The following is a 27,693-nucleotide window of genomic DNA, read 5'->3' as shown; positions in this document are numbered from 1 at the left end:
CCCCCCACACCGTTAGCTTGATGTTCCATGGTTTTGGTAGCACGGGTTGATTTTTGAGCGTTGGCTTCCAGCAGTGAACCTAGGTCTGCTATCTGTTTGGAGGGGTGGGAGTTTTAGCATCCAGTACTTTGTTCACGTGTGTCAAGAGTGAATCTTGGGTCTGGAGAATACACTTAGTTTCCTAGAGATTATTCTAAGTAAAATGTCCCTAGATATCACAGTGGATGGGCCAAAATGCTGAGCATACCAATTATAGTAAATAATACGGTGCAGGCATGGCCTCGGGTTGTGCCAGGGGAGGCTTAGATTGGGTATCAGGAAAAATTTCTTCACAGAAAGGGTGGTCGAGCTCTGGAACAGGCTGCCAGGGAGCTGGTGGAATCACCTGCCCTGGAGGTGTTTACAAAGCACCTAATGTGGTGCGTAATGTGGTGCCTAGGGACAGGGTTTATCGGTGGACTTGGCAGCGCTGGGTTAATGGTTGGACTTGATGATCTCAAAGGTCTTTTCCAACCTAAGTGAGCCTGTAATTCCATGCTTTGCTGTTCCTCATGGCCTCAGCGTTAAGGGAGAGTTATTCCCTTACTATCAAGCGTCATCGGCGGGCCTTGCACAGCACCGCGCTTTCTGGATCACTGCTCTGCGTAATTCCATACCGGGCCCGGCCCGTTCTGCCCAAGCGCCCCGAGCTCTGGCGTCAGCTCCAGCCAGCTGTACAGAGACCTGCCGCCTCCCCGCAGCGCCCAGCGCACCCGCCGCTGCCCCACGAAACGCTGCGATGAGCAAGGCGGGGGGGCGGCTTGGCGTGAGGGGTGAGAGGGAGAGCGACCGGGGCGGGCGGGGCACCGGGCGGGTGAAGCACCGGGCCGGGTGGGGCACCGGGTGGGGCACCGGGTGGGGCACCGGGTGGGGCACCGGGGCGGATGGGCCACCGGGGCGGGTGAGGCACCGGGGCGGCGGGCCAGCCCCCAGCGCGCGCCCCTGCTGTGAGAGGGACCGCACCGCTCCCTCGCGCCCGCCCCGCCCGTTGCGCGCGCGGCCCGACCGCTCGCCAGAAGCCCCGCCCCCCGGCAGTGCCACAGGGTCGCCCGGCGCCGGGGCGGGGCCTGCGCACGCGCCCGAGCCCGCGCCGTAGGGCCGCGTCTGACGGGCCGCGCCCGCCTGCAGTAGGTGCTGCGGGGGGCGGGGGGGGGTCGCGGTGCTGCAGGCGGGGGGGGGGGGGGCTGATACCGGCCCCGCTCTCGTCCCCTTTCCCGAGCCCCCGCCCTTCCGCAGGGCCCTAGCTCTCGGGGTGGCGGTGGCACGGCCCCTTGCCCCGCTGGTCCTCTCAGTCCTTCAGGCCGTCCCGCGGGGCTCCGGTGGCGGGGGCGGCGGGGCTGTGTGAGGGGTGCCCTGCCTCTGCCCCGCCTGGCCCACAGGAGGGGGGGGCGAGCAGAGGGGTGGCCGGCTGCTTGCCGCTCGATGTTCGGGGGGGACGGGACACACGGTCCTGTGCCTAATGCAGCCGTGTTTTCCTGTGGAAGTGTGACAGAGACCCGGTGCGGTACCGCCAAGGCCCGGAACGGCGTAGGGGCCCCTGTGCCGGCCGGGGCGGGGAGGCCAGGGCTACCGCGGGGGGCTACCGCCGGGCCTGCCGGGGCTACTGCCGGGCGGGGCGTGGCCTGCAGTTGGGCTGGGCCTGTGCAGGGCAGAAGGGGCTTGCCATCACCTCTGGCTCCCTACTAAATATTTACATTGCCTTGCTGTTGTTAAGCTCACCTGGTGTGAAATGTAATAATATAATGAAAAGTGCTAGTAAGGCTGAAAATGCCTTTTATCTTTGAATCTTTGAAGGCAGGATGATTTAATTGTATTCTTTTTGTACAGAACACTGCCAGTGAGCTGGCCCGGGATCTATTTTCCCCCAAGGGATCTATTTCCCCCCTTCCTTCTTTCAGTTTATTAATGATGCGTGTAAAGATTGGGAACACCGGTTGTTTGCCTAATATGAAAATACGTATCCTGATTTTGGAGAGAAGGAGGAAACAGTATTTCTTATTTTTTTCCACTGACTAAATAAAATGTACTGCTGGTATAGTGATAGTTTAAAATTATTAAAATAGCATTTTTTTTTCATAGAGATCTTGGTGTTATTTTTCAAATTATATTTATTGTTCCTGATCTGTGACTCTGCTGTCAGCTTTCTTCACGTAGTCTGGACTAAATATTTTCTAAGTAGCACATACTAAATTCAGTTTTTAAAAATGTCAGATATTTTAAATGTAGTTGTGCGTCTGTAGCATCGTAAGTTTGCTTCTAGACGTGGCTGCAATGTAAGTAGTAAACACTGATCACTGGACCCTTAAATGCACAGTACGTGAATGTCACAGTCATTTTCATAAAGATAGTGCACAACTGGAATGACTTGCAAGTAATATAAATGTTTTTTCTCTGGTTTTGAGGTAGTATTTGACCTATCTCAGGAAGCATTAATTTGGTCCTTTGCTGCTTTATCATTTTCTGCCTGATCTTGGCCCTGATCCTACAAAGCACTAAAAAGGGACTTAATTTGAAATGCAAATAGGCCTAGTGGATATACAAGTTTAAATATGTGCATTCTTTGCAAAACTGTCTTGTTTATATCTGCAGATGCTTTTATATCTGCCTTTGTTTATATCTGCAAATGCTTTGCTCCTGATGGGTATTTTGGGTCAGCAAGGAAAAGAAGAATTTGACTAGAAAAGCTTTTCAATGCATCAGGCACCCATTGCTCCTCACTTTAAACAAGTTATTTTTCTGCACATTTGGCTGCTCTCACTGGGTGTAAAAGTTAAGATTGTTTTAACAAAACTGAACTTTCTCATATTTGCAAGCCAGGAGAGGAGGGGGAATTGGTATTTAGAAGGTTGAACTGAATTGAAATGTCAGTTACGTTTGTTACAAAACACAAGAGTACTCACTGCAGTTTACCATTATTTGCAGTATAGGGATGAGACAATTATTTCTTTTTAGTACTGGAATAACAAGCTCAAGACCCTGGCTGTTACAGCACCTGATAACAACCTGAATGTTTAAATCAAATCTGCAACTTCAGAACAACCCTACGTACCTAGCCTTATTCTTATACCGTCCCCTCTGTGCTACTGAGGCCAACGTTGGTTTGTTCTTGCTTCTGGTTACCTTGTCTGGTGAGTATGAAACCTGATGATTTTACTTACCTGGGTAACAGTTGTACTTGAATAGGGTTTCTGCAGCCAGAATTTTGTCACTTCTTAACTGTATTTTTTATATTGTTTTTGAAGTACATGATGCCACATAAAAGACTGTATCTCTCCAGCATTTTTTTTTTTTACATTTTGAAAAGTAATATAATTTACTACAGGAATAGAAAATTTTCAAAAATCCCTGTGTTTTGTTTGGAAACCGGATATCTTTAGACCTTACTTAGATTCAGTTATGTTAATGATCGTTGGTGTTAGCATATGACGAAAAAATCTTGGAAGATCTGCATATTCTTTAGGGTTTATTAATACTATAGAGACACAGGCAGTCAGCTTTTATCAGTGTACAAAAATAATTGACCTTAACCCAGTAGGAATGTATTCTTGTAAATCGTAAGTGGAATTACTGTTTCTCCAAAAGGAATCAATCATGGCTGACGACTCTCAGAGAAACTTCCGCTCAGTATATTATGAAAAAGTGGGGTTTCGTGGAGTTGAAGAAAAGAAATCACTGGAAATTCTGTTAAAAGATGACCGTCTGGGCAAGTTGATTTTGCTGTTTCCTCTATTACTTTGGTGATTTGGGGCTGGGGAGGGAATAATAGAAAATATTTATCTGCAGTGCTTAGTACTCATGTAAGCTCTGCATCTTTTACCATTAATCTCTCAGTTATTACTGGCAGTCCTTTGAGTTTTAACGATCTGAAAATCTGATTTTTAAAACTGTTAAAGATTTGTGTCATTGCTTGTTTCTTTTTTTTTTTTATCTCTCATTCTCTGTGCCTAAGCAACTAAAAGATTTTTAATGAAAGCAATTTTAATCTGAAAATACATTGTCTCATGCTGTTAATTCCATCTAACCTCAAAACAATGATGATGATGTTATTGCTGCTGGTCCCTGAGGAGTGCCACATTTCCAACAGAACAGAAAGAGAAATGTTATTTATCCCTTCAACAAAGTTTTGACATAGCAAAATGATTTACAGAATGTCTATAAAAAAGGTACAGTTTCTTCCTGGTGAAACGTAGGGTAGTTTTATTGTAAATCAAGCTAACATACCTGTTTTTCAAAATTGTTGAAGTTCGTAGGGCACGTTCTATTCTCCATTGAAGTGTTGAAAGTGTTTGTTGATAATACGTGATGTAAATGGGGATTGCTGTCTGCAGCTAAGGATTTGTTGTAGTTGGATAGATCAGAGACTCAAAACCTATTTATAATAATATTTAAATTTACCTGTTTTTTCCCCTCTTTATTCTTCTACAGATATTGAGAAGCTCTGCACATTTAGTCAGAGGTTTCCTCTTCCATCTATGTATCGTATACTGGTGTGGAAAGTCCTTTTAGGTATGAATTACATCTGTGATCCTCTAGAAATGAGCATGTAGGAAAGTGAATTTTTTTCTTTGGTGTTTCTTTTTTTTTCTTTAGAGAATTAATGGCATGGATTATTCTGTACTACCATGCCTACTGATACATATTTAGCCTATTTTTGTATCCACCTAGGGTGCACAATAGCAATAATAAAATAATATTCCATGCATAGCTTTTGAGAACTTTAGCTGAAGTGTACCTAGAAGAATGTGTTTCTGTACTTCATAAATTTACTTGGATAGTGTTACAAAGTGGATTTGAAAGGTGGCTTATAATGAGCCACTGATATCTGGTAAGATATTCAGTTCTTTTCCTAAAAGAAGAGACAGTTAAGTTGATGTAAAGCTGTGGTTAAACTTAAAAAAAACTGGACAAGGTACGGAATGGTTGTTTTTTCTAAAAAGAAGCTTTGTGTTCTACAAAATTTTAGTTTCTTCTGGTTCTGCTCCTAGCTTTAAATTTTATTTGCCACTGAAGAAGTTACGAGACCAGAGACAAATTACGGTATCCCCAGAATTCATAAAACCCCCATGAATAGATTCTGTTTTCCTTGAGTGCATTAGTCAGATTACTAATTCAAAACTACGGAGGACTTTGCAGTATCTGGTCAAGTGTGTTGGGTTTACTAGGTGCAAGGTCATGTCACTTGGAGACAGGAGGGGTTGTGGAAGGTCCAGGAGTTCTGACCCTTACAAAGTACCTGGAGAATTTCCCTCAGAGTTGCTGCATGTAGAGAAACACTGCCAGACTGAGTGTGAAGGTACATTGACTGAATCTCTGGAACAGAAAGGTGATTTACGTATCATACTGTTGGTTGAAAAGCTTGACTGTGGCTCCTGTGCTCAGTCTTGTATTACCAGGGTTGTGCTGGCAGGAAGGGTGCCGATACCTGAAATGTTTCATCAGGGAGAGACCAGCACCATCAGTCTGCAGATTGGCTTGGAAGCTGCTGTCTCTTGCTGTCTGTGAACTGTCTTACTACTTCTTTGCCCTTTGGCTCTATGGAATATGTGGTATAGATCCCATGTGTATCTCTTATATTAAGATTTTGGCATGTGATTCAGAGTCAGGAAGATTGGTGACTCCTGCCTCAGAATAAGTATTTTACAAACCATTTTTTCTCTAGTTGAAGATGTTTATCTTAGGCTGTGCTGGGATCTTAACAATGTTAATGTCTTCTGTTTCCCTTCTTGGTCTCTTATGTTCCACTGCAGTGCCCGGAGTCTGAAATAATGTTTTAGAAAGCTTTAGCTAATTTTTGAACAACCTTTTAATTTTTTTCTTCTTTTCCCCTCCCCCTCCAGTTTTCTACAGTTTAAAAATTGTGGCTTCACATTCCTGATTATTTGGATTTATAAGCCTTTTTTAGGGAGAGGTAGTAAATAAATAGTGAGCAGAAGTTGCAAGATCTAATTATAAAACTTGGAGTTCTTGGCATTGATCATTGACCTAACAGAGTAATTATACTTGATAAAAGCATCTGCCGTTAGAATACTAATTTTAGGATGAAAAGGATTCTTGTACCCTGGGCCCTAGTGAAGTAGTCAGCATACTTTTAAAATACTAGTAGTAGGAAATATAGTGTAGGAGGTTTGGACAAGTAGTGACTCAGTGTAAAGTCCTTCAGCCACAAGTATAATAGCAAAATACAGTCTCTTGGCAAACTTGTAGCTCACTGCAGAACCAGTGGTCTATCTTTGTTTTAGATAGGATAATTTGTGAATCATATAATAACACAAAATGCCTTCTGAGTTAACTGTATGGAAAATTATATTGATTTCTTAAAAGGATTTTGTATTTTAAACCCAGAGTGATTTATTTCAAGTACGCGTGCTGTCATGTGTGCTCTTTGGGTGAACCGAGGTACAAGGACTTTTCTTTCACTGCATCTCAGTGTTACCGCTCAGAGCTTGTATTCAGAAGGGCAGTGCAAAATCTCTCTCCTTAAATGATTGAAACAACAGCCCAGACTGGTTCTGGTGGGAAGTGCTACATTTCCTTTAAATAATGTTCATAGTTTAACAGAAGGGATTCTATCCTGTCAGCAAAATTATCTCAGACACATAGCAGGGCTCAGTGCTCTCCCAGGTTACGTGGTGTATCAGCGATGTCTCTGTTAACTTGCTGTTCAGGTACGACTAAGGAAGGTTTGTAGACATCCCTGTGGTGTTTAAGCTGCTTTTCTATCTGCCAAAGGTTGTCTTCTGTATTTGAGGAAAGCAGTTGGCAGTATGTATGTCATGATGTTGGCTCTGGTTTTGTACAACGTGAAACATGTCTTGCTCTGTCCCAGCTTTTGCAACACAGACAGGTTTGCAGCTGGAAAATAAAAGATAATTTGCTGTCTGATGTGCTTGTTATTAAAACTCAGCCATTTTGTAGTTTAACCCTTGGCAGGAATATTTTTTTCTTTAAATGGAAGATAAAAGCAGCAGGTAGCTTGTTCCAGAACTGATTTTTGAAGAATACTTTGTTCTTACGGGTTTCTACAATGGGAAAAATCCTGCTCTGCTAGTGATATAGAAGTGGCATTTTTTTTGCCTTGGTGTGTGTAAGATTTATTTCTGTTGAAGCCTATGACAGTTCTGTTATGAATATCAGTGCATGGCAAGATTGAGTCTTGAGTGAGGGGAAGGATTAAGTGAAATGCTGAGCATCTCTTTTGGAGATGGAAAACATTTAATTTCTCTGCCTCTCTACTTAGATACTTTTTTTTTCTCCTTTTTCATTTTTCCTCCTAGTGTTGTGTGAAGAAAATAAAAAACTTTACCTTGCAAAGCATTTGGGTGGTATTCTTAAGTTTTAATCTGTAAGTGGTTCATCCTATGTGATTGATATTACTTCGGAATGTTGTTTTAGAGAGGATTAATCTATGATACAGTGAGTAAAGAATTTTCTGGCAGAGATATAACAGTAAATAATACTGGAATGTAGAGTATCTGCATTAGTTAAGTGCATGTATGTATTCTCTGGTCATCTCAGACAAAGTGTAGAATTTGAGAATGCGAATGGCTAATGTATATAAAAATCATTCTGCATCCATTTTGATTTAAAAAAAATGGAAGCTGGGCACAAATATGCAACTACTACTGTGTTAAAAACTACAGGTATGTATAAACAAGGAATAATAAAGATTCAGAATTTAAAAATAAAGAAGTTGTGTTGGAGATGGAGAATAAACCGATTACATTATTTGTCATCTGTCTCAGCAATGACATTTCTTACCAGCACACTGGTGCGATATACAAGAGTTCGCATACATTTGCTTAAAACCTTGTAGAACAGCTTGAGAAACAATAGTCTAGGGGTAGATTTTGCCTATGCTCAGTTAACGTATACAATTTATTTTTATAAATACAATGCTGAAGTGCTTTGTTGGTCCGTTGATTTCCAGTTTTGTAGAATTTTCTCCCTGTGTTTTTTTACTGTGCTTATAAACAAACTTCCATGCCAGGTCCTACATTTCTGTAGGCTGGAGTTGTAGAAGCTGAATTTAGGCAGGTGTCTTAGGAAGGGAGTTTGAATGCTCTGATGTTTCTCTTTACAGTTGTTTATCTTTTTTTTTTTTTTCTGTTTCGCTTTTTAAATTTTGTTTTAGGAATTATTCCTCCTCACCATGAATCTCACGCTTTGGTGATGAAGTACCGGAAGGAGCAATACTGGGATATACACCATGCTCTTCGTGTAATTCGTTTTATTAATGATTCTACCCCACAGGTAGATGTTTTCCTCCGCATACATCAACTGGAATCAGGAAAATTGCCTCGAAACTTGGCTTTTCCATTGGTCAGTTGTCATTTTAACAGTCTTTTAAATACAGTATCTTATTTAACTTCAAACTATAAACCTGAGAGAAACTGAACTGCAAGTAGCTGCACAAATGCACGCAGATAGGCAAAGTAAGGTGAATGGGAGACAGAGAAGTGCTGGTATAAAATAGGGGATTTTAATCAAAGTGCTTTTCCTTTTTTTCTTACCCTAAGTGCTTATGTAAGATTTTATGCCCTAAAATCTATTCTGTGTATTTTGCCTGCTAGGCTTCAAGCCTTTTGTACTCTAGTCCACTTCACATTCTTCATAGCACTGAAATAAAAATGACATAATCTTATCGGTGCTCACAGATTCCTAAATGTCCTGGAACAAGGATAATTCAGAGCCAGCAGAAGCAGCGATTTATTGCAAATTACATCATGTATTTAAATTCTTTGTTTTTTTAAATCTGGACTTTAATTGTACTGGCCTCTTTTTTTTTCTGTTAGGCTGAACTGATCAAGGCTTCTGTCAGGTAATGCGTGTACTCTGCAGTTCACAGTGTACTCACATACGGGTAAATGAGTCTGTGTTTTGATGATAAAGTCTATAGGGTGATGATAAAAACAATGTGTGGATCTTAGGTATAAGCCTTAGAAAGAGGAGGTGATGAAAGGAGCCATGGGACTTTCTGAAGTGGATTTTATCATGTATTTAATGTTAATTTGCCCATGTTCACTCTAGCCCAGCTTACTTTGTTATTTTTCATCTGTAATAATAAAATTTGTCATAAGAACTTAAAGTTAAAAATCAAAAAAAGGTTAATGTGGAAATGTCAGTAACATTTTGGACAGGAGGATTATATACAGCATTTCCTTGTTGGAGGAGAGAGTGTTTTTGAGCCCTTACTATTGCCTAGAAATGTGGCCACCCAACCCTGCGAGTTTCCCGTAGAGAAATTTCCTTGATCTTGGCATGTCACCCAGTGGGCTGAAAATTCATCCCTTCTAGAGCAGTGTTACTTTCTGAGCAAGTGTTTTGTCAGTGCATCCCAGAGCGCTAGCTGCTCTCAGTGCTGTGGCAGGGTTTCACGGAGAGGGCGTTCAGCAGATCCACAGTTATTAGTCCTGCAACTTAATGTTTCTTCTGCTGCAGAAAGCAGTTGTTCTCATTATGTCAGCCTACTTTCAGTGCAGTAACTGTCCCCTTAAACTTATAGGAGGTTACTGCTTGATAGTAATGCAGATGTTTTATTGTGGAGGCAGATGATGTGGGATTGGTCTAAATATTTTGAAATGTTTGAGTCACAAATCACAGAAGTCTGCTACATCTTTTGTGCATCTGAAAGCAGAGAGTTTAAGTAGAGATATGCGTGTATTGCAGTAGTTGTGTGGCAGAGGCATAGCCCAGTAGTATTTAGGCTGTCCACACATTTTGCATGAGTTGTAATCTGCGATACTATAGCTTTCTGCTACTAATGGTTACAGTAGATCAGACGGGTGGGTATGTGTATCTGGCTTGTTACTCTGCCCTTGGTGTAGTCACTATTGCCTGTGTAAGGCAATACTTAAACAGGGCAAATACAGAACCTTTCCTTGTGCATCTTCCCAGTTTAGACACTTTCTGAGCCAGCTGTGGCGTGAGGTCTAGCTGGTTTATCTACCCCATGTGCATTCATACCACTTACTGTGGTTTAGCCATGCTGACACTTAGGTTAGGAGAGTATATCCTCAGGAGAAAAGATGATGGTGTGCACGTCATATGCTTTTGGTCACGTGTTGTGGGGAATAAGAGACTCACCACCTGGAAAAGATACTTACTTGTCTCTAGGAAGATGTTTATCTCAAACCAAATGATCTTCTGTAATTTGAAGGTAGGCTACAGCTCATGGCTGCATTATTTTTTTCAGTAACTAACATCCACGACAAAGGTGTTTGAGGGGACTGTTTGGACTTTAGCAAGGAACAGGATGTAAAGTTCTGCTGCTGTGCAATGTAAAAACGTGGGGTATAAACTAGGATCGTCACTACCGTGTTAGAATGTAGTATGTCATTCGAGAACTTTGAATCAGAGATATTCCCAACTCCTGTTGTATGTTCTGGTTTTAAAAGCAAGACAAGCCTTACTCGTTCTGCTTTAATAAGTATCTGTCACCATAATGCAGCTACTGCCCGGTGTTTTATTTATGAATGTCAGAACAGCTCTTTGTGTACCTTGATTCCAGTTTGTTCTTTCAAATAGCGGGTAAAAGAAATATAAGAATAATTTAAATCAAGTAGTCCAGTACTTCCGTGTAGGTCACTATTTTTGGCTTTGTTTTCCAGGAACCTGAAGATGAAGTGTTTCTTGCTATAGCTAAAGCAATGGAGGAAATGGTGGAAGATCCTATAGAATGCTATTGGCTTGTCAGTTGCTTTGTGAATCAGCTGAACAGCAAACACAAAGATTCATTACAACAACTGGTAAGGAAAAAACACTACCTTTTTTTTTTTTTTTTTTTTTTTTTTTTATGGTGAGGAGGGCCAGTCATGGAAAGCATTTAGTATATGGAGACAACTGGAGCGCTGGAGTATGTGGAGACAACACAGGTGACACCCTTGGATTGTGTTCCACCAACAGTTTTGAGAAAACGGGGCGAGTGCTTTTTGTGTTGTAATCGTGCTGTCCTGTAGGACACTTTTTTCTAACATAACATTAGAAATTTTGTTTGCTATGTGGTAGTTTTCAATTAATTGCATCTTATTTTCTTTTTAGGTTATCTTAAGCTCACATTGTGTCTAGTTTAATTATGTTTCTCACTAATCGGTTGCTTAAGAATTTTCTTTATTTTGAACAATTAAATGTCACAAAGTTAAGAACATCTTGATGTATGTGTGCTGCTACTTAAGGCTGCATCTCAGGCATCTATATGCTGCTCATTGGATGACAGACAAAGCACAATTGTTTTCCTTTATAAATGGAGCAGGGTACTACATCTTCAGAAAAACAGTATGTTGCAAATTAAGTTATAATAAAAAGTGGAGTCGAGTTCTTTTGGCACTGATCATTTAAATTCTCTCCTGGAATATTAATTTTGAACTTCTGTCTTACTGGTTTATAAAATTAAAATTTGATTGTAAAGAAAATGCATACTTACAAAAGCTTTTGCAATTTTTATAGTACTTCAAATAGCCTTAACAGATAAGAAACTTTCAGTTAACAATAGCCACTGATAAAAGTATCGGAGTACCTGTGCACAAGCAATCACTGGATGAAAATTCATTGCAGAAAATTATGCATGTCCTTTGTTGTTATTTTGGAGCCCAGAAATACTTTTTAAAACTACCTGCTGTTGCTGGAGGTGATACATTCAGCTACGCCAATTTCTGTAATTCCTTTCAAAGGACAGAGGAGCATTTTTAAAGCAAGTACGTGCTCTCACTGCACAGTGCCAAGTGTCTCCTTCCCAGAGTTTTTGTTGTAATATGAACATTGTACCAAGACTCTTGGATGTTAGAATATGGCCAAAGGAAGCGTTTTCTCCCTTTGACAGCTGAAGCTAAGCTGTTTACCTAATTATGACAAAAAGCATAAAGGTGCACCTGAATTTATGAAAATGCATATTGTGTTAAATTAGAATTTAAACAAAATGAGAATTATCCACATTTTTGTGGATAATTATGCATGTGTTTATACTTTTAAATACCTTGGATTTTTAAACAAGAAATCAATGTCCAACTTTTAATATGTTGCACAGGGATTTACTTTCAGAATTGATTTTCTGGGTTTTGTTGCATTGTGTGTAGATATTTTTTTGTGTGTACTAAGGCGATTAGGTTTGAAGTGAATGAAACTCAATTTTACTTATGAAGGTAGCAGTAATTAGTGCACATTTAATCTCTGCCTTGCCTTAAGCTCTCAAACGCCTCCTTGCATTAGGGAATACTGCATATTTTTGAAGTTCTGCTAGTAGTCAGCAATTTAAGGAACCTGAGGTTGGTTGTTTAGTTAAGTACTTAATTAGCTAATTGCAAAAATCAGCAATACTTGTATTTTGAAACATGATGTTTTTCATTAAAACAATGCAAGTTCATTATTTTAACATGTTATTTTATACCAATTGAATTTTTAAGACATTTCTTGTCTTACAGTGTGTGTTAACTATGAAAGGTACTTTGATGTGAGTTATATAAAGTTTTTTCATTCCTTCCTCAGCCAAAAATTCTGGAGCAGTATTTGAACATAGAAGATAACAGACTTCTGATGCATCTGAAAGCGTGTGCTGCAATGAGCAAACTCCCTTACGATCTCTGGTTTAAAAAGTGCTTTGCAGGCTGTTTACCTGAGTCCAGTTTACAGAGGCAAGTTCTCTTTTTTTGCTTTCTGTTTGTAATTACATGGTAATTTTAGCAGGCAAAGACTTTACTTATCTGTAAGATTATGAGTATATTGTTGACTTGAAAATGATAAAATTTGATTTGATTTCACTTGTTACTGATGCAAGTCTGTGTGACCATGTCTTGCATTGAAATTAAAAAAGAATGGAGTTAAATACAGCGTCTGATGCTGGTAGACACTTAATGCCTCCTAGGATTTAAAACTCAGAATCCCCTCTTAGTGATAGGTAGCTGAATTGTAGTCAGTTTTCAGGCTTTTTAATGAAAATCATTGCTTAGGGAGTGATTATAATACTGTATTATCATTAGACGAAGAAGATTTTTGGGATTGTGTGCTGGTTTTGGCTGGGATAGAGTTAATTTTCTTCATAGTGGCTAGTATGGGGCTATGTTTTGGATTTGTGCTGAAGACAGTGTTGACAACGCCAGGGGTGTTGTAGTTGTAGTTACTGCTGAGCAGTGCTTACAAAGCCAAAGCCTTTTCTGCTCCTCCCACCACCCCACCGTTGAGGAGGTTGCAGAAAAAGTTGGGAGGGGACACGGGTAGGACAGCTGACCCCAACTGACCAAAGGGGTATTCTGGGGTGGGTGGAGGTTGGTGGAGGGGGGCTGCTGCTCAGGGACTCGCTGGGGATCGGTTGGTGGTGAGCAATCGTTATTGTTAGCATCACTTGTCTTTCTTGGGTCTTATTTTCCTCTCTGTTAATTTTTGTTTCCCTCTTTTCCTTAGAATTTAAAAAACCCTATTATTATTTCCTTTTAATTATTAAACTGTTGTTATTTCAACGCATGTTACCCTTCCAATTCTTCTCCCATCCCACTGCAGGGGGGAGCGAGTGTGGCGCTTAGTTGCTGGCTGGGGTTAAATCATGACAGAGTGTTTATTTTAAAAAGCACTAGAGCAGGTTGAGTATTTCAAAGTTAATGAAATAGCACATTATATTAGGATTCTCCAGTTATAAATAGATTGTCTGGCTTACATAAGGAGCAAATTTTGTGCATGACACTTCACTGAAGGGCTTTTGAAATGAAGCTTGTATGATTTTAGTTCTGAGAACTCCTGGAAAGCAGAAAATTCAAGCTAGATGTAGAGAAGCAGATCCTTTCAGCTATTAGCAACTCTTGTTAATGCAGAGCTGGAGGTGGCACAAAGGAAACAATGGTTTCATTTTCAGCTGCCTGGAAGCTTGGAGAAGTAATGAGGTTCAAAGGGAGTTGTACTTCAGCACCTGCAGGACTTCAGTGACTAGTATAGAAATCTAGTGTGGTGTGAAATACTCTGTAGAGAATGCTTTATGGTCGTAAAGTTCATCATAATCTGAACAGTGAATGCAGTCTTGCTTGTTCGTCTGGAACTTAGCATTTCATGAAGGAAAGTGGGAAACAGCTGTTGTAAAAAATATTTTCTCTGCCCTTAGGAAAATAAGGGGGTTTTAGGGACCAAGGTCTAAGATTAGAAATCATGCTTTCTAGTCTTGTTGTACCATGGTCGTTGAGGTTCTGTAAGTTTTACAGCTGGCAAGGAGTATGTCTGAGACAAAGTTTTTTGAAGCAAACCTGAAGGATTTGTTAGTAAACCTTTAGGTGTTATGCCGTGTGCAGCGCGGTAATTGTCAGATGGCAAGTTCTTCTTGTTAAGCACCTCTAAGGCTCCAAAATAGTCACCTCTGTGCGTGATGTGGTGCTTAAAAGCTTTTACTATTTTTATGGCTACCGGCACTATGTAAGCATGTAAAAAATGTTTGTTATAATCCTTAAAAGCAATTGAACGCATATGGTTTGCCTGCATCTGTATTTCACATTGGCTTTTATAGATTTACTTCCAGTAGGTAATGACTGACCTTGTTTCATTGTGCGTTTTCTGTATGAGACTTGATGCTTTACGACTTAAACTACTGTCAGGAAAAGTGACTGCTCTACCTGGGACTTGCCAGTCTCTTCAGGCCTTTTTTTTCCTGTAGGCTTCTGTGATCTGAAATAGCCTTTGCAAATTACTGCATTTGGAACCTCTTTGCATGTCTTCTAGGAGATATTTTTATTTACAGCTTATGTGATTTAATTTTGCTACTAGGTCTTGTGGCTGAGAACTAGACCTGAAAGAGGAATATGCATCAAAGCAGTTTTGCTGCTGGAACGTTCAGGTGTTTTATTTTAATTTCTGTTGAAAATTGAACGTTTTATGGAGCTGTGTCATTTTGATAGTGCAAAAGAAAAAATCTAGATGAAGAATTTTGATTTAATATTTCTTCTTGTCAGGATCTTTAGTTTCAAACTTCTACCATTTTGAATCAGTTCATTTATGTAAAATATTTTATCTAGTGTACTGTTCAGCATTCTCATATAATGTTTTACCTTACTTAAATAGAATATTTCAACGATCTGAATTTTTTTAAATACTTTTCTTTCCTCCGTGGAAAAGGTCAAAACTGGCTTTTTGAATCACTGGAGTAAAACAAAATTTCGGTGTTGGTACTTCTGATGGCATGGCAATCCCTTTTCCCAACAGTTCTTGTGGGAACATGATAAAAGTGCACTTTTTCTTGCCAGTTTAGGTTTCTAAATTATTCAGTTGTAATCAGAATGGCTTCATTTGCTGAGGAAATAACATACTTCATGTGTAGCATGTGACAGATGAACTTAATTAATGCTTGGAGATTCAGTTTGGATTAGAATCTAGAAGCTTGAATGCTTATCTGAAATGTATCCAAATGGCTGTGTTGGAACTGCTGAGAATTGAAAACAAGTCTCCAATTCTTCTGTGAGTTTTACTTACATTTTTGTCAAGTGAGAGATGATCAGAGCTCAGTCTTTTGTGATTTAGTTTAACTTAGGATTTAGCACTGTATTTCTTAGAGAGGTTGTTTGCTTTCTATAAATTGCAGTCTTCTCTGCCAGGCAGCTAAATCTAAATTTCATGGTTTTCTTTTTTTCTCTAAGGTGTAAAAGATTTCTGTATGTTATGCAGGAATTTTATCCAGTAATGATGACATGAAGTTGCATAATACCAGCTTTACTCCTGACGGCGTTGTTATTCAGTATCAATACAGTTTTATAGCACGCTTTTAGTTATACCATACGTAACATTTATGCATCAGTTTAAATGGGCTTGGAAAATGTGTATGGACAGGTTTCATGTAGAAACTTTTCCTTTGAGCTTATGCAGTGCCTTTGCTTGCTCTAATACACTTGACATAGTATGTAACAGGCTTCTTAACTGGCTTCTTAAAGGTGCCAGGTTGGTAAAAGAGGGGAGCAGACCGTCTGCCTCAAAGGCGCTGTGCCCTCAGGGCTTTGTGTGCCACCGGGTGCTGTGCGGCCCAGCTGGCGAGCCCTGCTCTTGAAACTTGGTGTCCCCTTTGTGGATTCAGCTCTACAGGCAAAATGGCACTTTGGCTGCCAGTTTATTCCAGCACTGTCACCCCAGGTGATCCAGGCACAACAGAAGTAGCACAGCTTTGCAAATATAACTGTGAATAAGCCAGGCATTTTTTTATGGCCTAATGTTGCCAGTCATGTATCATGCCCGTGACCAACGTATTGTGCAGTGAAGACTTGCTTTAGCAGGAATGTAATAGCTGATGGGGTGGCGTTAGGTTGTTAGCCTCTGGGAACTTGTTGAGGACAAAGTGTTCGTAGTTCTCCTGAAATCTTATGGCTACCTTTCAAACTGGCACTACCTTGTGTATTAGTGTATGGCTTCTATAATTTTACATCTGTGATCTCAGTGTCCTGCATAAACTACGCTAGTCTTAAAAATACAAGTAATTTGTTAGTAGAAACAACAGAAATATGAAGAAGGCCTTCAATTTACTGTGGAGTGAGAGGGCATAAGAATGTGCATGTGGGTTACTACTATAGAGAAACTTCACTTGGTTTGCCTTTGCCTAAGTAATTTTGCTGCTTCCCAGCTCTGGAAAGAGATGAGCACAAGATCCCGATGTGATGTCAGGATGAGATTTCTGCGAGCCTTGTCACGGCCATCCATGCCCAGTTACCACTGGAAGGACACCCAGAAGTGCAGACAAGAGCAGCAAGCACTGGTTCTCTTGATGTATCTCTGGCCTGGAGGACTGGAAAACCAGAACCAGGGAATAAAGTTGAGCGTGTTTACCCTGCAGCTTGGAGAGATAAGCTGTGAGATTAATGATAACATTTCAGAAGGAGAGAGAACAGCAATGCTGTGATGCTTTTTGTATACTGCAGCACTGTAGTGGCTGAGGAACCTCAGAAACTGCCTTGAGAATGCCATGCCTTCACACATAGGTGCACACAGAGTAAGCTGCATCTTGTCTACTGAAAAAGCTCAGTGAAAAGTAAATGACTTAATTTGCATAATCCTGGCATGCTCTTTACCTTCATAGCTTCCTGTTTCTTTTTATTTTTCCTTGTGGTTGTTGTTACTGCTTCACTGTTCAAGAAACAGCTGTAAGAGTGCTCCTGTGTTTAATTGAATACAGAGGATGGTAATTAGAAAACCCAGAATGGATTTAGTGTATACTTTCTTTTTCAATCTTTTTCAGCATTCCTGAGTAGGGCTGTAGGCAGAGTTGCGTGACATTTCTGTTGTACTTTTCCCATCTCTAGGAGTATCAAAAACCAGGTAAAAAGCTGCGATGTTGCGACAGTATACTTGATCTTCAGTGTTTGCTGTTACTTAAAAAATGAAAGTAGAATACATATGTTATCATCAATAGATACACAGTGTGTAAAGGCTGCTATATTAGAGCAGAATCATCAAGGTACATATTCCCTTGAGACTGCTGTGGGTTTTTTTCTATTCTACGTAAATGCCTTTCTGACACGGTTTCGTGTTGCTGTTCCTGGCTCAACTGGTATAGGCAAGGTGCTGAGTGCTGGTCTGTTTATTGCTGTGTCACACAGTCATTCCCCTGTTGCTGGTGGAGTTGCGTTGAGAGTAACAATAGCTGGAAATGTTAAGGGGAAAAATACTGCAGGAGGCACAGCTGGTTAGTGCTGACATCTCATCCACTTTGCTGGATGCTGGATCCATCCTCTTCCAAAACGTGGTAGACACTGTTGATTTAGATACTGATCTGTTTTGCCATTGTTAAAACATTTGTTCTGGAATCAGTCTAAATAATGCAGGAAAACATTAGAGTGTTTTCTGAGCGTGAAATGGAACCTACTGTACTTTAATTATGGAAACTATAGTCAGGAGACTTGGAAGTATAATGATGAAAGAAGACTGGGTATTTTACGTTTGGATTACTAAATTTGTTTCCAAATTAACATGAGCTTTAATAGGAACTTTAAAAATTCTTTCCTGTTTTTCAGGTCTGATACTTTCGGTATCTTGTCACACATAATTACAGTTCTGATGCCCATGAGACACATGGGGAGCTGTTCTTGCGTTCTAAACAGATAGGTTTGTGAAGGAAAAAAGCATTATAAATGAACAGGGATGACCTGTACAGTGTGGAAGCAGAGTGTGATCTCAGTTTTTGCATAGCCTTGCTTAAAGCTTCTAGACCTGACTTCAACATCAGTGTAGTAATTACAGTGATCACTTGACCTGGGGTGCTTGAACCACAAAGCAAGCAGTAAGATTTTCGTCTTGGATTACTTATTATTCCTGCCCATATGGGAATTCTATTAATTTTTTAATCATAGCAAGGCAGGGAATTAAAACTAAATTACACAGGGGAAAGAATTTGGCAGTGCCTTTTTTCCCATCTGTCCATGCGAGGTTTTTGTTTCCTTCTTTTTTAAGAATAGTCATGGAGATTTTATATATTCTTTTCCTCATTTTTTCATTGTAAGTTGAATTCTAGTCTGTGTTTTTTGATGAATGGAGGGGTTGTGAAAACAGTGTCAAAAGAGTTATGTGAATAGAAGGTTAAGAAACTGACAAAGAATTGACCAGAGTCCCAGTGTGAAAAATAAGCACTGTATGTAATAGTGACAAGCATTTAATATTCATCAGAGTTCTGTTGTTAAAGTACTTGCAGCCTTTGGAGGCCTGGCCTTCAGGTTTTGTTAAAAATGTGAGGCCCAGGTACAGTTTCATGCTTGGGTAATTCTGCGAGGGTCTGTGCACAGTGGGATGGGTTGAAAGACGTTTAATAGTTTTTCCTTGTGCCTAATTTACACATCATGGATTACATCCTGCTGATATATCATATTTGTATCTCATAACAGCAATGACCTGGAATATGTAGCTTCTTGACATGTAGGAGTTTTAATATCCTTTTGAATTTTCAGCTACTTAACCATTTGAAGAGTGTCTTTATTAGACATGCCTAATAAAGTTTGTTTCCTTTTCTGTACTAGGAAAAATTCTCACCTTTATCATACACTGTAGGTTAGTTGTTACAGTTCAGGCTGTTAGAAAAAGATTTGCTTGTTGTGTTTGACCTTGTAAACAGTTCAATTTCTAAAAAAGAATACACCATATCAATGCATTACTGCTTACCATCACCTTGCTCTGTACAGATTTAGGAGTTCATAATGTCTTTTATTTACCTTGACCTGAATAATTCGGTACATTTCTGTTACTCAGGAAAATAATCTGGAAAAAAAAAGGTGATCGTGTGAAGGCTGTTCTAGCAGATAAATGAGCAGATAAGCACTACAGTAATGTTTACAGTTTCCTTTTCTTTTTCTTTTTTTTTTTTAGAGTTTGGGACAAAGTGATCAGTGGGTCCTGCAAGATTCTCGTTTTTGTTGCTGTGGAGATATTATTAACCTTTAAAATGAAGATAATAGCACTGAATACTGCAGAAAAGATCACACAGTTTTTGGAAAATGTAAGTATTCTATTGTGCTTCGCATTACCTCTTATGGTTTATAGAAGTGTTTCAGCCTTAGTCATTTGCCTGTTGCAAACATACCGTAAGATACTATTACATTACTTACTGAGAATAGTAGTACCAAGGTGAAGAGAGAATGTGCAGGGACAAGAATAATAGTTTTTTCTATCAGGAGGTGACGTTTTCATAGAATGAAATGATTTTTAGGCTTTGGGGAATGTGTTATCTATGTTTGTACAGATTTGACACTATTCCTTGTGGTACTCAAGGGTTCTTCTGTGAAAGTAACTGCAGATGAGGTTAGCTGAATTTTTCTGGAAGCTCCTTAGAGGGTTGGTTTCTGGCACCTTTTTTGCTCTTTGCCTGAGTGTGAATCTATAGCCTCCAGGTATGTTTTCTGTTGATATAAGGTTGGGGTTATGAACCTGACCCTGAACTTTTCTTGTATGAATAGTGACAAGCATCGCAGCAGGGTTGTAGGATCCCAGTACAACCTAGGTTAGTTAAACTAGGTGCCTTTGTGGTGCTGGATGGCCGGGATGATTTCTGCCTGATGTCGGGTTAGGGATGTGTGAAGTGTTGAGATGCCTGGGCAGTCATCTTAACTGTTCCATAAATAAAAGCCTTTGTCAGCCTGGCAGTAATATGGTCTGTGTCGGACTGAGGGATGGTGGGATTGTAGGGCAGGGAGATGGGATTCTAGTTTTGTTTTCTTTTCTATAAAGAGAGTATCTGAACTGGAAATTTAAAATCTTTATTTTAAACAAAACAAAGTGCTCTGACAAGGCATCTTGCCCTGATCTTTTGTAGATTCCTCAAGATAACACTGATGCTATTGTCAGCAAAGCTGTTGATCTGTGGCGCACACACTGTGGGACTCCAGCACACTCAGTCTGAGAACTTTCTTCGCTTTTGACAGCTTGGGGGAAAAAAAAAAAAAGGACATTTGAAAAGGCATTTTACTACTCTTTCCTCATCCTAGTGTGATGTTCTTAATTATCTCTTCTGTGTAAAGATGCTATTAAAGCAGCTAATAGCATAGTGATGGATATGTAAATATTTTTCAATAAATACAGATGGAATGAAGATACCTAGTGGTGGTGTAATCATGTCCAGAGTGTTTCTTGGCCAGCCAGCAACAGTATTGAGAGTAGAGTGAGCTCGCTGGCTTTTGGGGAAGTGAATCTAACTCTTGCAGCAGGGTAAATAGACTTACTTGTAATTGAAAAATGTTTTTGTATGCCATCTTATTCTTGATATAACTGGTTACTACTTGGAGGTGGTTTTAAGGTGAATTTTCTAAATGTTAGTCTGCTGGAGCTCTTCGGTGAACAAGCAAGCCTTTGCAAGAAATGTAGATGTACTCCTATTAATACTGTAAATTTTCAGGAAGAGGCATCACAGGCTTGAGGTACAGGACATCACAGTGACCAGGGTGACATATGTTTCCCAAGTGTCTTAAAACACATTATTTTTATCTGTCAGACAGCTCTCTATGGCTGTTACCTCCTTCTTTGTTCTTTGTGGAAGATGCTGTAGAAAGGTGGATCTGTCTTACCCAAAAACGTAACTCAGTGGGCCAAGTCAATATAATTCATAATTACAGGCCAGTAATAAACAACGCCTCTGAATGCTTGGCTCAGGGTTGTTGTAATTGGATTCTTGTTTGGTTTAGATTTCAAAATAAATTTAATACAGAAATATAATTCATGATGTAAGTAAAAGTAGAGTGATCAGCCATAGATAGAGGTTTGTTGGAGAACTAATCTTTTTCTTGTAAAAGTGTAAAATTCTATTCCTACACCTTGCATAAACCAGGGAATTGTATATAAACGTGTTGCTTAGCTGTTATTTGACTCGAATTGATGCTTAGTATGCCAAGTGCCAAGTATGCTCATCACGCTTGAAAGAATGTGTTTAGCTTGCACTCAGACTTTAAATGCTTTAGAAACGTTACTTTTGTTTTAAACTAGGTCAGATTTACCTTCCAACACACTACCTTGGGGCTCAGTTCAGGTTACTTCTGAAAACCTGGGTGGATTGTCTGTGCTGGATTCTGAGATGCTGCCGTTAGTGTTCCTGAAATGCCTCGGGTTTGCCCAGTTCAGAAAAACGCCGGGTTGTGTCTCCTTTGGAAGCCATTGCCGCGCCTGCACTGGAGTGTAATCCTTTCAGTTCAGAGAGGAGCTTGTTTTCCTAGCACAGGCGTGAGAGCTGGGCAGCGTGGGTAGGAGAGAGCACAGACATTCTGTGACTCGCAGCACTGCATTCTGTAACATGCTGTGCACAATTTTTTCAAATAACGGCCAGGGGTACAGTCTGAGAGGTGACCCCTTTGAACATTTTCCCCTCAGGCTGCACAGCTTATTCACAAAAACACTGCAGTCACATATGCATTATTCAGGCCTTTACATGACAGATTACTTTGTTGTTAAAAAAAACCCCAACAAACAGTGATAACACTAAAAGTCTTAAGCGCTTTCAGTCCTCAAAGGGAATCGATAACTCATATTCTGTAGAGACAGATGTGCTGAGTCAAGGTTTGAAGTGCCAGTTAGTGTTTTTGCTTCCAGACTTACCATTGAGCGTTCCTCCAATCACTATTTGATTGAAGGCTCCAAATGTTTATTTGGGTTTTGTTCTTTTTTGCTTTTGTTTAGTTTTTAATTTAAAGAAGCCTTTCTCCATCAATAGGTAGGCCCTGGAGTTGTGCAGAAGAGAGACAGAGATCTACTTTCCCAGACTCATGGAAGGGTTGAGGTTGATGGGGACCTCTGGGGGTCACCTGGGCCCACCCCCTGCTCAAGCAGGGCTGCCTGGAGCTGGTTGCACAGGACCGTGTCCATGTGGCTTTGAAATGTCTCCAAAGAGGGAGACTTCACAGCCTCTCTGGGCAACCTGGGCCGGTGCTCAATCACCCTCTTTGTAAAAATCTTCGTGTTTCCACATGAGCAACAGCACTTTTATTTAAACATTTCAGCATCTGTGGGCTGGATCCTCAAATGCTGCTGCACTTCAGTGTTAGCTGAAGTTCATAGGCAGTTTTTTTGGTTTCATGTACAAAGAACCAGAGTGTTTCTTTAATGGAGTGCATTATTTATTCTGGGCTACCCCGAAGGATGGGAGGCCTCTGGGGAATAGACAGTGGTTGAACTCCATGCTTCCTTCACCGATCTTGTAAGAGATCTTTCTGTGTATCTTGATGGATCCATTTCCAAGCTTTCACTGTGGATTTACGAGGGATACAGTTTATGCAGAAAACTTACTGAATTCCCAGAAGACTGAAAGTATGAATCTGCCTAACTTACACTCATTAATTTTTGGTGATGTCTGCTCAGCTGAACATAACACTTTAGCTCACAGACCCACTTCCCAAGAGAGCAGAGCAGCAAAATGCAAGCTTTCGCTGTCGTCAGCGTGTGACAATCAGGGTGAGATGGAGGCAAGATGCCTTTAAATTTCCTACACAGATTGTTTTGAAGTTGCAGGTCATTGAGCCTCCAGCTGAAATCCCTGGCTAAGTAATGCAGGGAAGGGGTGACCTCTGCGATTTGTTACCTCTGTGTCATTCCAGAGGAGTATGGTAGCAAGTCATCTGCTGGTTATTTTTCCTGAGAAGCTTGAAAATGAGATATTAGTCTTTATATTATTCTTGACTGGCTGTGTACCTGCTTGCTGCAGGCTTGCTTGTTCATATAGAGCTAGCTACTAAGAGTGGTTTATGTTTTTTTTGGGTTTTCATAATCTTCCCCCCCCCCCCCCCCCCCGAGAGACAATAGAAATAACACTAAAGCATTCACTTGGAGAGTGAAAGCTCCTGCCCCCAAGCCTCCCCCTGCCAAGTATCTTCATGGGCTTTGCAAACAAGAAAAATAAGCTTAATTTGGTCCAGTTCTTCCCTCGAGCAGTACTCTCCAGAGAGGTTTAGAGCAATGCCACATGTCTGTGCTGTCCCGTGTTGCGTGCACCAGTTCTTTTCCAGCTGATGTCCAAATGTGATGGAAACTCCAGATAAGAAGAGTAATGGCAGATGTTGGAGGATGATGCTTGAAAAATGCGTGGTTTGAACTCTAGTATAGTAAGGGGCCTGAGAGTATGGAAAGAAAAGCAGGGGAGTACGGGGACAAAAGTGGCTGAAATACAATAATTCAAAGTAACAGCGATACAGGGGAGGTTTCTGTGAATAGATCAACTTTAATCACCCCATGGGACATGTGGGGCAACTTCAGTTGAAGATGATGTCATTCTGAACACCAGAGCTCCTATCCAAACAGCACAAATTTCCTGAAAAGCCAAGCTTCCATTCATTCTGCCACTGAGGGAAGAATTTTGTAAGCAGTTTGGTACAATTTGTAAGCAGTGTTGCTGGCGTGGGTGTAGGCGGGTGGTGCATCGTCTGTGTCATGCCCTGGCGGCTGCTTTTTAAAGGATGCTGGTTGGGTCCGTACACCAGAAGCTGTCAATTCACTCTGCTTGGGAGTAGGGCGGCTGCTTTGTGCCATCCAGACCAGCTTGATGGTGTGACCAGGGCATGGCCACACTGTTGTTTTAGGGCTCGGTTGCCTGGGAACCTTGATCCGAGAGGTGAAGGGGAGAAATAGAGGTGAGGAAGGTGATGGCAAAGCAATCTGTCCCCATACCTGGCTGCATGTGCACTTGTGAGTGCGTGCGCTGCTGGGCTCGTGTCTGGCAGCGTGGGCCTTCCAGTGCCTTTGCTGGATTTGCTGAGTGGGCTCAGCATGTTTCCCTTTTCCTTCTCCCCAAAATTTAGATGCCTAGCAGCCTTTGTTTTGGACTGAAGATCAACTCCTGGGCACATGTGTGCGTGGAGTGTGGATCTAGCTTTGACATTATAAACCGGTTGCCGAACAGGGAGGCCTGTCTCCTACCTCTCCCTGTAAATGTATCCATGTATGTAAAACTTAGGATACTCATCAAACAGATGTTAAAATGTAGATTGTTCTATTTTATGTCCCATGAACAGGTATAACAGCATTGCAAGAGAGCAACTGCGGGGTACGCCTGGCTGCCAGTTGGTCCTATGCGGCGCCTCTCCTTTTCTGTGAGGCAGTTTGGAGGAGCTGGTACAGGTAGCACAAATGCTGTTGCTGAGCTGGTCACAAGGGGCTGCCTGTTTAATGAAGTGTTGATTTCCACACTCCCCCCACACCCCCCAGCCCTCCTCTATTTCCTGCCTAAAGATGGCATTAGATTGCAATTTGATGGCTAGTAATTACATGGACTTTACTGAAGACACACATGTCTTTTTCCTTAGATCGGTTTTATGAAATGTTTCCGTTAAAACATAAAAACACAGCCTTTGTGTAGAGGTGTTCATGCAAGAGATTGGGCTGTGCTCTCACAATCCCTGTATGATGTATCCTCACCACCATTTTTCCTCCTAAAGCATAAATTACTGCATGTAATTAAACCACTATATGATGCTATTATGGAAGCCATAGCTAGTTGTGGGGGAAGAGGCTCGTTAGTCAAAAACGAGGATTTATTGGGTTTTTAACTTCATTTATCCAAACTTAACTGCTAGCTATAGACTTGGTGGCTGTCAGAATGGAAATATACACACACACAGAGGCACAAACGAGGATTGTAAGTAGGTCAGTGAAAACTTACCTCAATGGAAACAAACAAAAAAGCCCAGTACCAGAGTTTTGATGATGTTGTGTCTCTGTATCAGCAATGGAAAGGAGCAGAATTTTGGTCAGTGAAAGTATATGGACCTTTTATTTGTGTGTAATTGAAGATGCTGTGTGCGTTGGGGGGTGGGGAGCTGCTCCCACCTGCCAGTTACAGTGAGGATGCTGGGTGCCAGTTGTCTCTTTGGGGTCAGAAGTTTTGCAGCGTCACTTAGGAAAACTAAACAGCCGAAGCAGAGCTGTTACCTGAGGTACTTCCTGCAGAAGGCTTGTGAGACTGTTTGAAGGCACGTACTTACTCTTGTGAAGAAGGTTTTTCCTCCCCTTTTCAATACGCAGAGGCTGCAGCTTGTCACAACCTGAAATGCTGTGCAGCCACGGAAGCTGCTCAGGGAAACGAAAGGGGGGAAAAAAGAAAAGATGAAAAGGCGGTATGAAAGTAGCCAGATGTGCAGGTTTGGCTCCTCTGCTGAACAGCGACAGCATGTGCTGGTGCTGCTCAGAGGCGTTTTTCTCTAACCACGGGGTGTTGCACATTGGATAGAGACTTAGGAATGGGGACAGGAGAGCAGAGCTGGCAAATGCTGCACGTTGGCTCTGGCAGCAGGTGCTTGGCAGGGTGTGAGCTCTGTGGCGAGCGGAGGGTTTTGGCTGTTAGTGGATGTCTGTCTAGTGCACACTGTTGTTCTTTAGGAGCCTGGTGTTGGGTACCACTTCAGCAGCTGGGGTACCAGCCATCTTCCCTGGCACACCTTGGCTAAACCAGCTCACAAAGACGGTGCTGGTGGCGCAGCTGGTACAACGTCCCGTTGATCTGCTCGGGTAAGTCTTGCTCTCCTGCTTTGCTCCCTGCTGAGGTGTGGGCATGCACCGTGTCACGGCAGTGCCGGGCTGCAGTGCTGAGCCTGGCTGGCAGCAGGAGGGATGGGATCCTTGGCTGCATCCGTTCATTACGCCGTCAGTCACTGGGACAGAGGGTGATAAAGTACACGGGCACAGGAATGCTTTTTTTTTTTTTTTTAAATGAATTTTTTTAAGAAACTGCATACATCAGAGACAAACAATAATTTAAATACCATGCAGTTTCAGTATGTACAAAACCTAGGACATAGATCCAGTTTAATTTTTTTCTAGTTATTTACATCATTTTCATACAGCCATAATCTGTTAAATTACAATACTGGAAGAGCACATGATTGACAGCCACCACACTCACTCCTATACAAAGACAAACTATATACATACACTTGGATATCAACTGGAAAATGCAACTGGTGTAGGAGTAACTGGGACACATGGGAACGCAGGTAATGTGCCCGTCACCTCCTCTTTGTTTACAGAAGGTGTTCCAAGCTCGAGCAGACTGAACACCTGGGAAAAATAATTTGTCCCCTTTTACTTTCCTGATTTTTTTTTAGCCTAGTCATCTCCCATGGCTGTTTATACAAAATGATTTTATTTGCAGGCACGTTAGGGAGCCCCCGTTCACATCTAACTATGGGTTTACATCTCCGCCGTCTATTTTGAGGAGTGCAAGCTTTCCCTGGGCATGTTGGAAGTGCTCCCTCCCTGTTGGTTTATAGCGTTTCCACTGCACAGACGGCACTGTAGAAATAATGGCGGGTGAGTTTGGTGACTAGCTGCAGTGATGACAAAGTGCTGTGGTTACATTTAAGTATTAGGCTGAAATCTATTTGTGTAATAGGCTCACTAAATTGTTTCAGTTAACATAAATTAGTTAAAAGTCTATTATATTTTCCCCCACCACCCCCTTCCTTCTCTTCTGATACTGTCTAGAGTGCGCACTAGGAATTGTCTAGAGGCAAAAGCTGGCCTGAGCCCCGTCCCAGCAAACCTGCTGCCTGAAACTTCTTTGGCTTGCAAGTCCCTAAGCAGCAGGGTGCAGGGTGGGGGAAAGCCCCAGGGTGACCTTCCCTGCTGGTCATAAACACCTCGCCTGGTCCCTGTACACACTGCTGGTGAGGGCAGGCGGGCGATGTGATGGCACCACCACGTTTCCTCGCCGTCGCTTCTTTCAAAACAATTGAAACTCTTGTCTAGACATTTTGGAATCGCTTTTCTAATCCTCGCCACCTCCCCAGTCTCCCAGTTTCCACTTCATCTTCCCATAGGCTGTAGAATGTGTCACAATACTTGCACGTTTTAAGTATGAATAACCCATCAGGATTCAATCCAAAATGTTTTTCTTCCTTGACTCTAGAATATTATCTCTATTATCAGCCCTGGAGATGGATGATTGGAATAGCGATTTTCGTTCTGCGTTGATTTTTACATTTTTCCATTCTCTAAACCTGAGGTAATTTCTTTGTTACTGCTATTAATCTCCTCCTAATGTGCATGAGGATGACCAGTGTTAACTGCAACGTTAGCAGGAATGCCATCATCCTACACATAATCCAGGCTGAAAGAGGGGAAATCATGACTGTTACTGTCTTTTCTTCTCACCCCCAACAGATTCGCAGCTGCTTTGCTGTGATAGAGATGGCTTTCACAGATGAGATGACAAATGCTCAAGAAGAGAGAATAAAAAAAAAAAAAAAAAAAAAAAAA

The 27,693-nt window shown here is 41.3% G+C and overlaps 1 protein-coding gene across 6 annotated transcripts; it reads left to right on the top strand.

The window, feature by feature from the left end:
- Nucleotides 1–1,055: 1,055 nt before the first annotated feature.
- On the top strand, nucleotides 1,056–27,693 carry TBC1D7 (TBC1 domain family member 7). Of its 6 annotated transcripts, none has more exons than XR_008731157.1 (10): nucleotides 1,056–1,166; nucleotides 2,992–3,167; nucleotides 3,622–3,742; nucleotides 4,465–4,545; nucleotides 8,171–8,358; nucleotides 10,647–10,784; nucleotides 12,517–12,662; nucleotides 19,336–19,465; nucleotides 25,816–27,439; nucleotides 27,598–27,693. XR_008731157.1 is itself a non-coding variant. In XM_055703440.1 (10 exons), exons 3-9 carry the CDS (start codon nucleotides 3,631–3,633, stop codon nucleotides 25,933–25,935), a joined length of 915 nt encoding a protein of 304 aa, XP_055559415.1. In that variant the 5' UTR covers nucleotides 1,056–1,166; nucleotides 2,992–3,167; nucleotides 3,622–3,630; the 3' UTR covers nucleotides 25,936–25,944; nucleotides 26,588–26,874. The 6 variants fall into 6 exon arrangements, 4 of the variants coding, with proteins under 4 accessions (XP_055559415.1, XP_055559417.1, XP_055559414.1 ...); XR_008731158.1 differs by lacking the exon at nucleotides 27,598–27,693 and having other exon boundaries at nucleotides 25,816–26,745; nucleotides 27,344–27,439; XM_055703440.1 differs by lacking the exon at nucleotides 27,598–27,693 and having other exon boundaries at nucleotides 25,816–25,944; nucleotides 26,588–26,874.

The sequence above is a fragment of the Falco cherrug genome, chromosome 3, assembly GCF_023634085.1.
Source record: "Falco cherrug isolate bFalChe1 chromosome 3, bFalChe1.pri, whole genome shotgun sequence".
Classification (NCBI taxonomy): domain Eukaryota; kingdom Metazoa; phylum Chordata; class Aves; order Falconiformes; family Falconidae; genus Falco; species Falco cherrug.
This window is presented reverse-complemented; position numbering and strand designations above follow the sequence as displayed.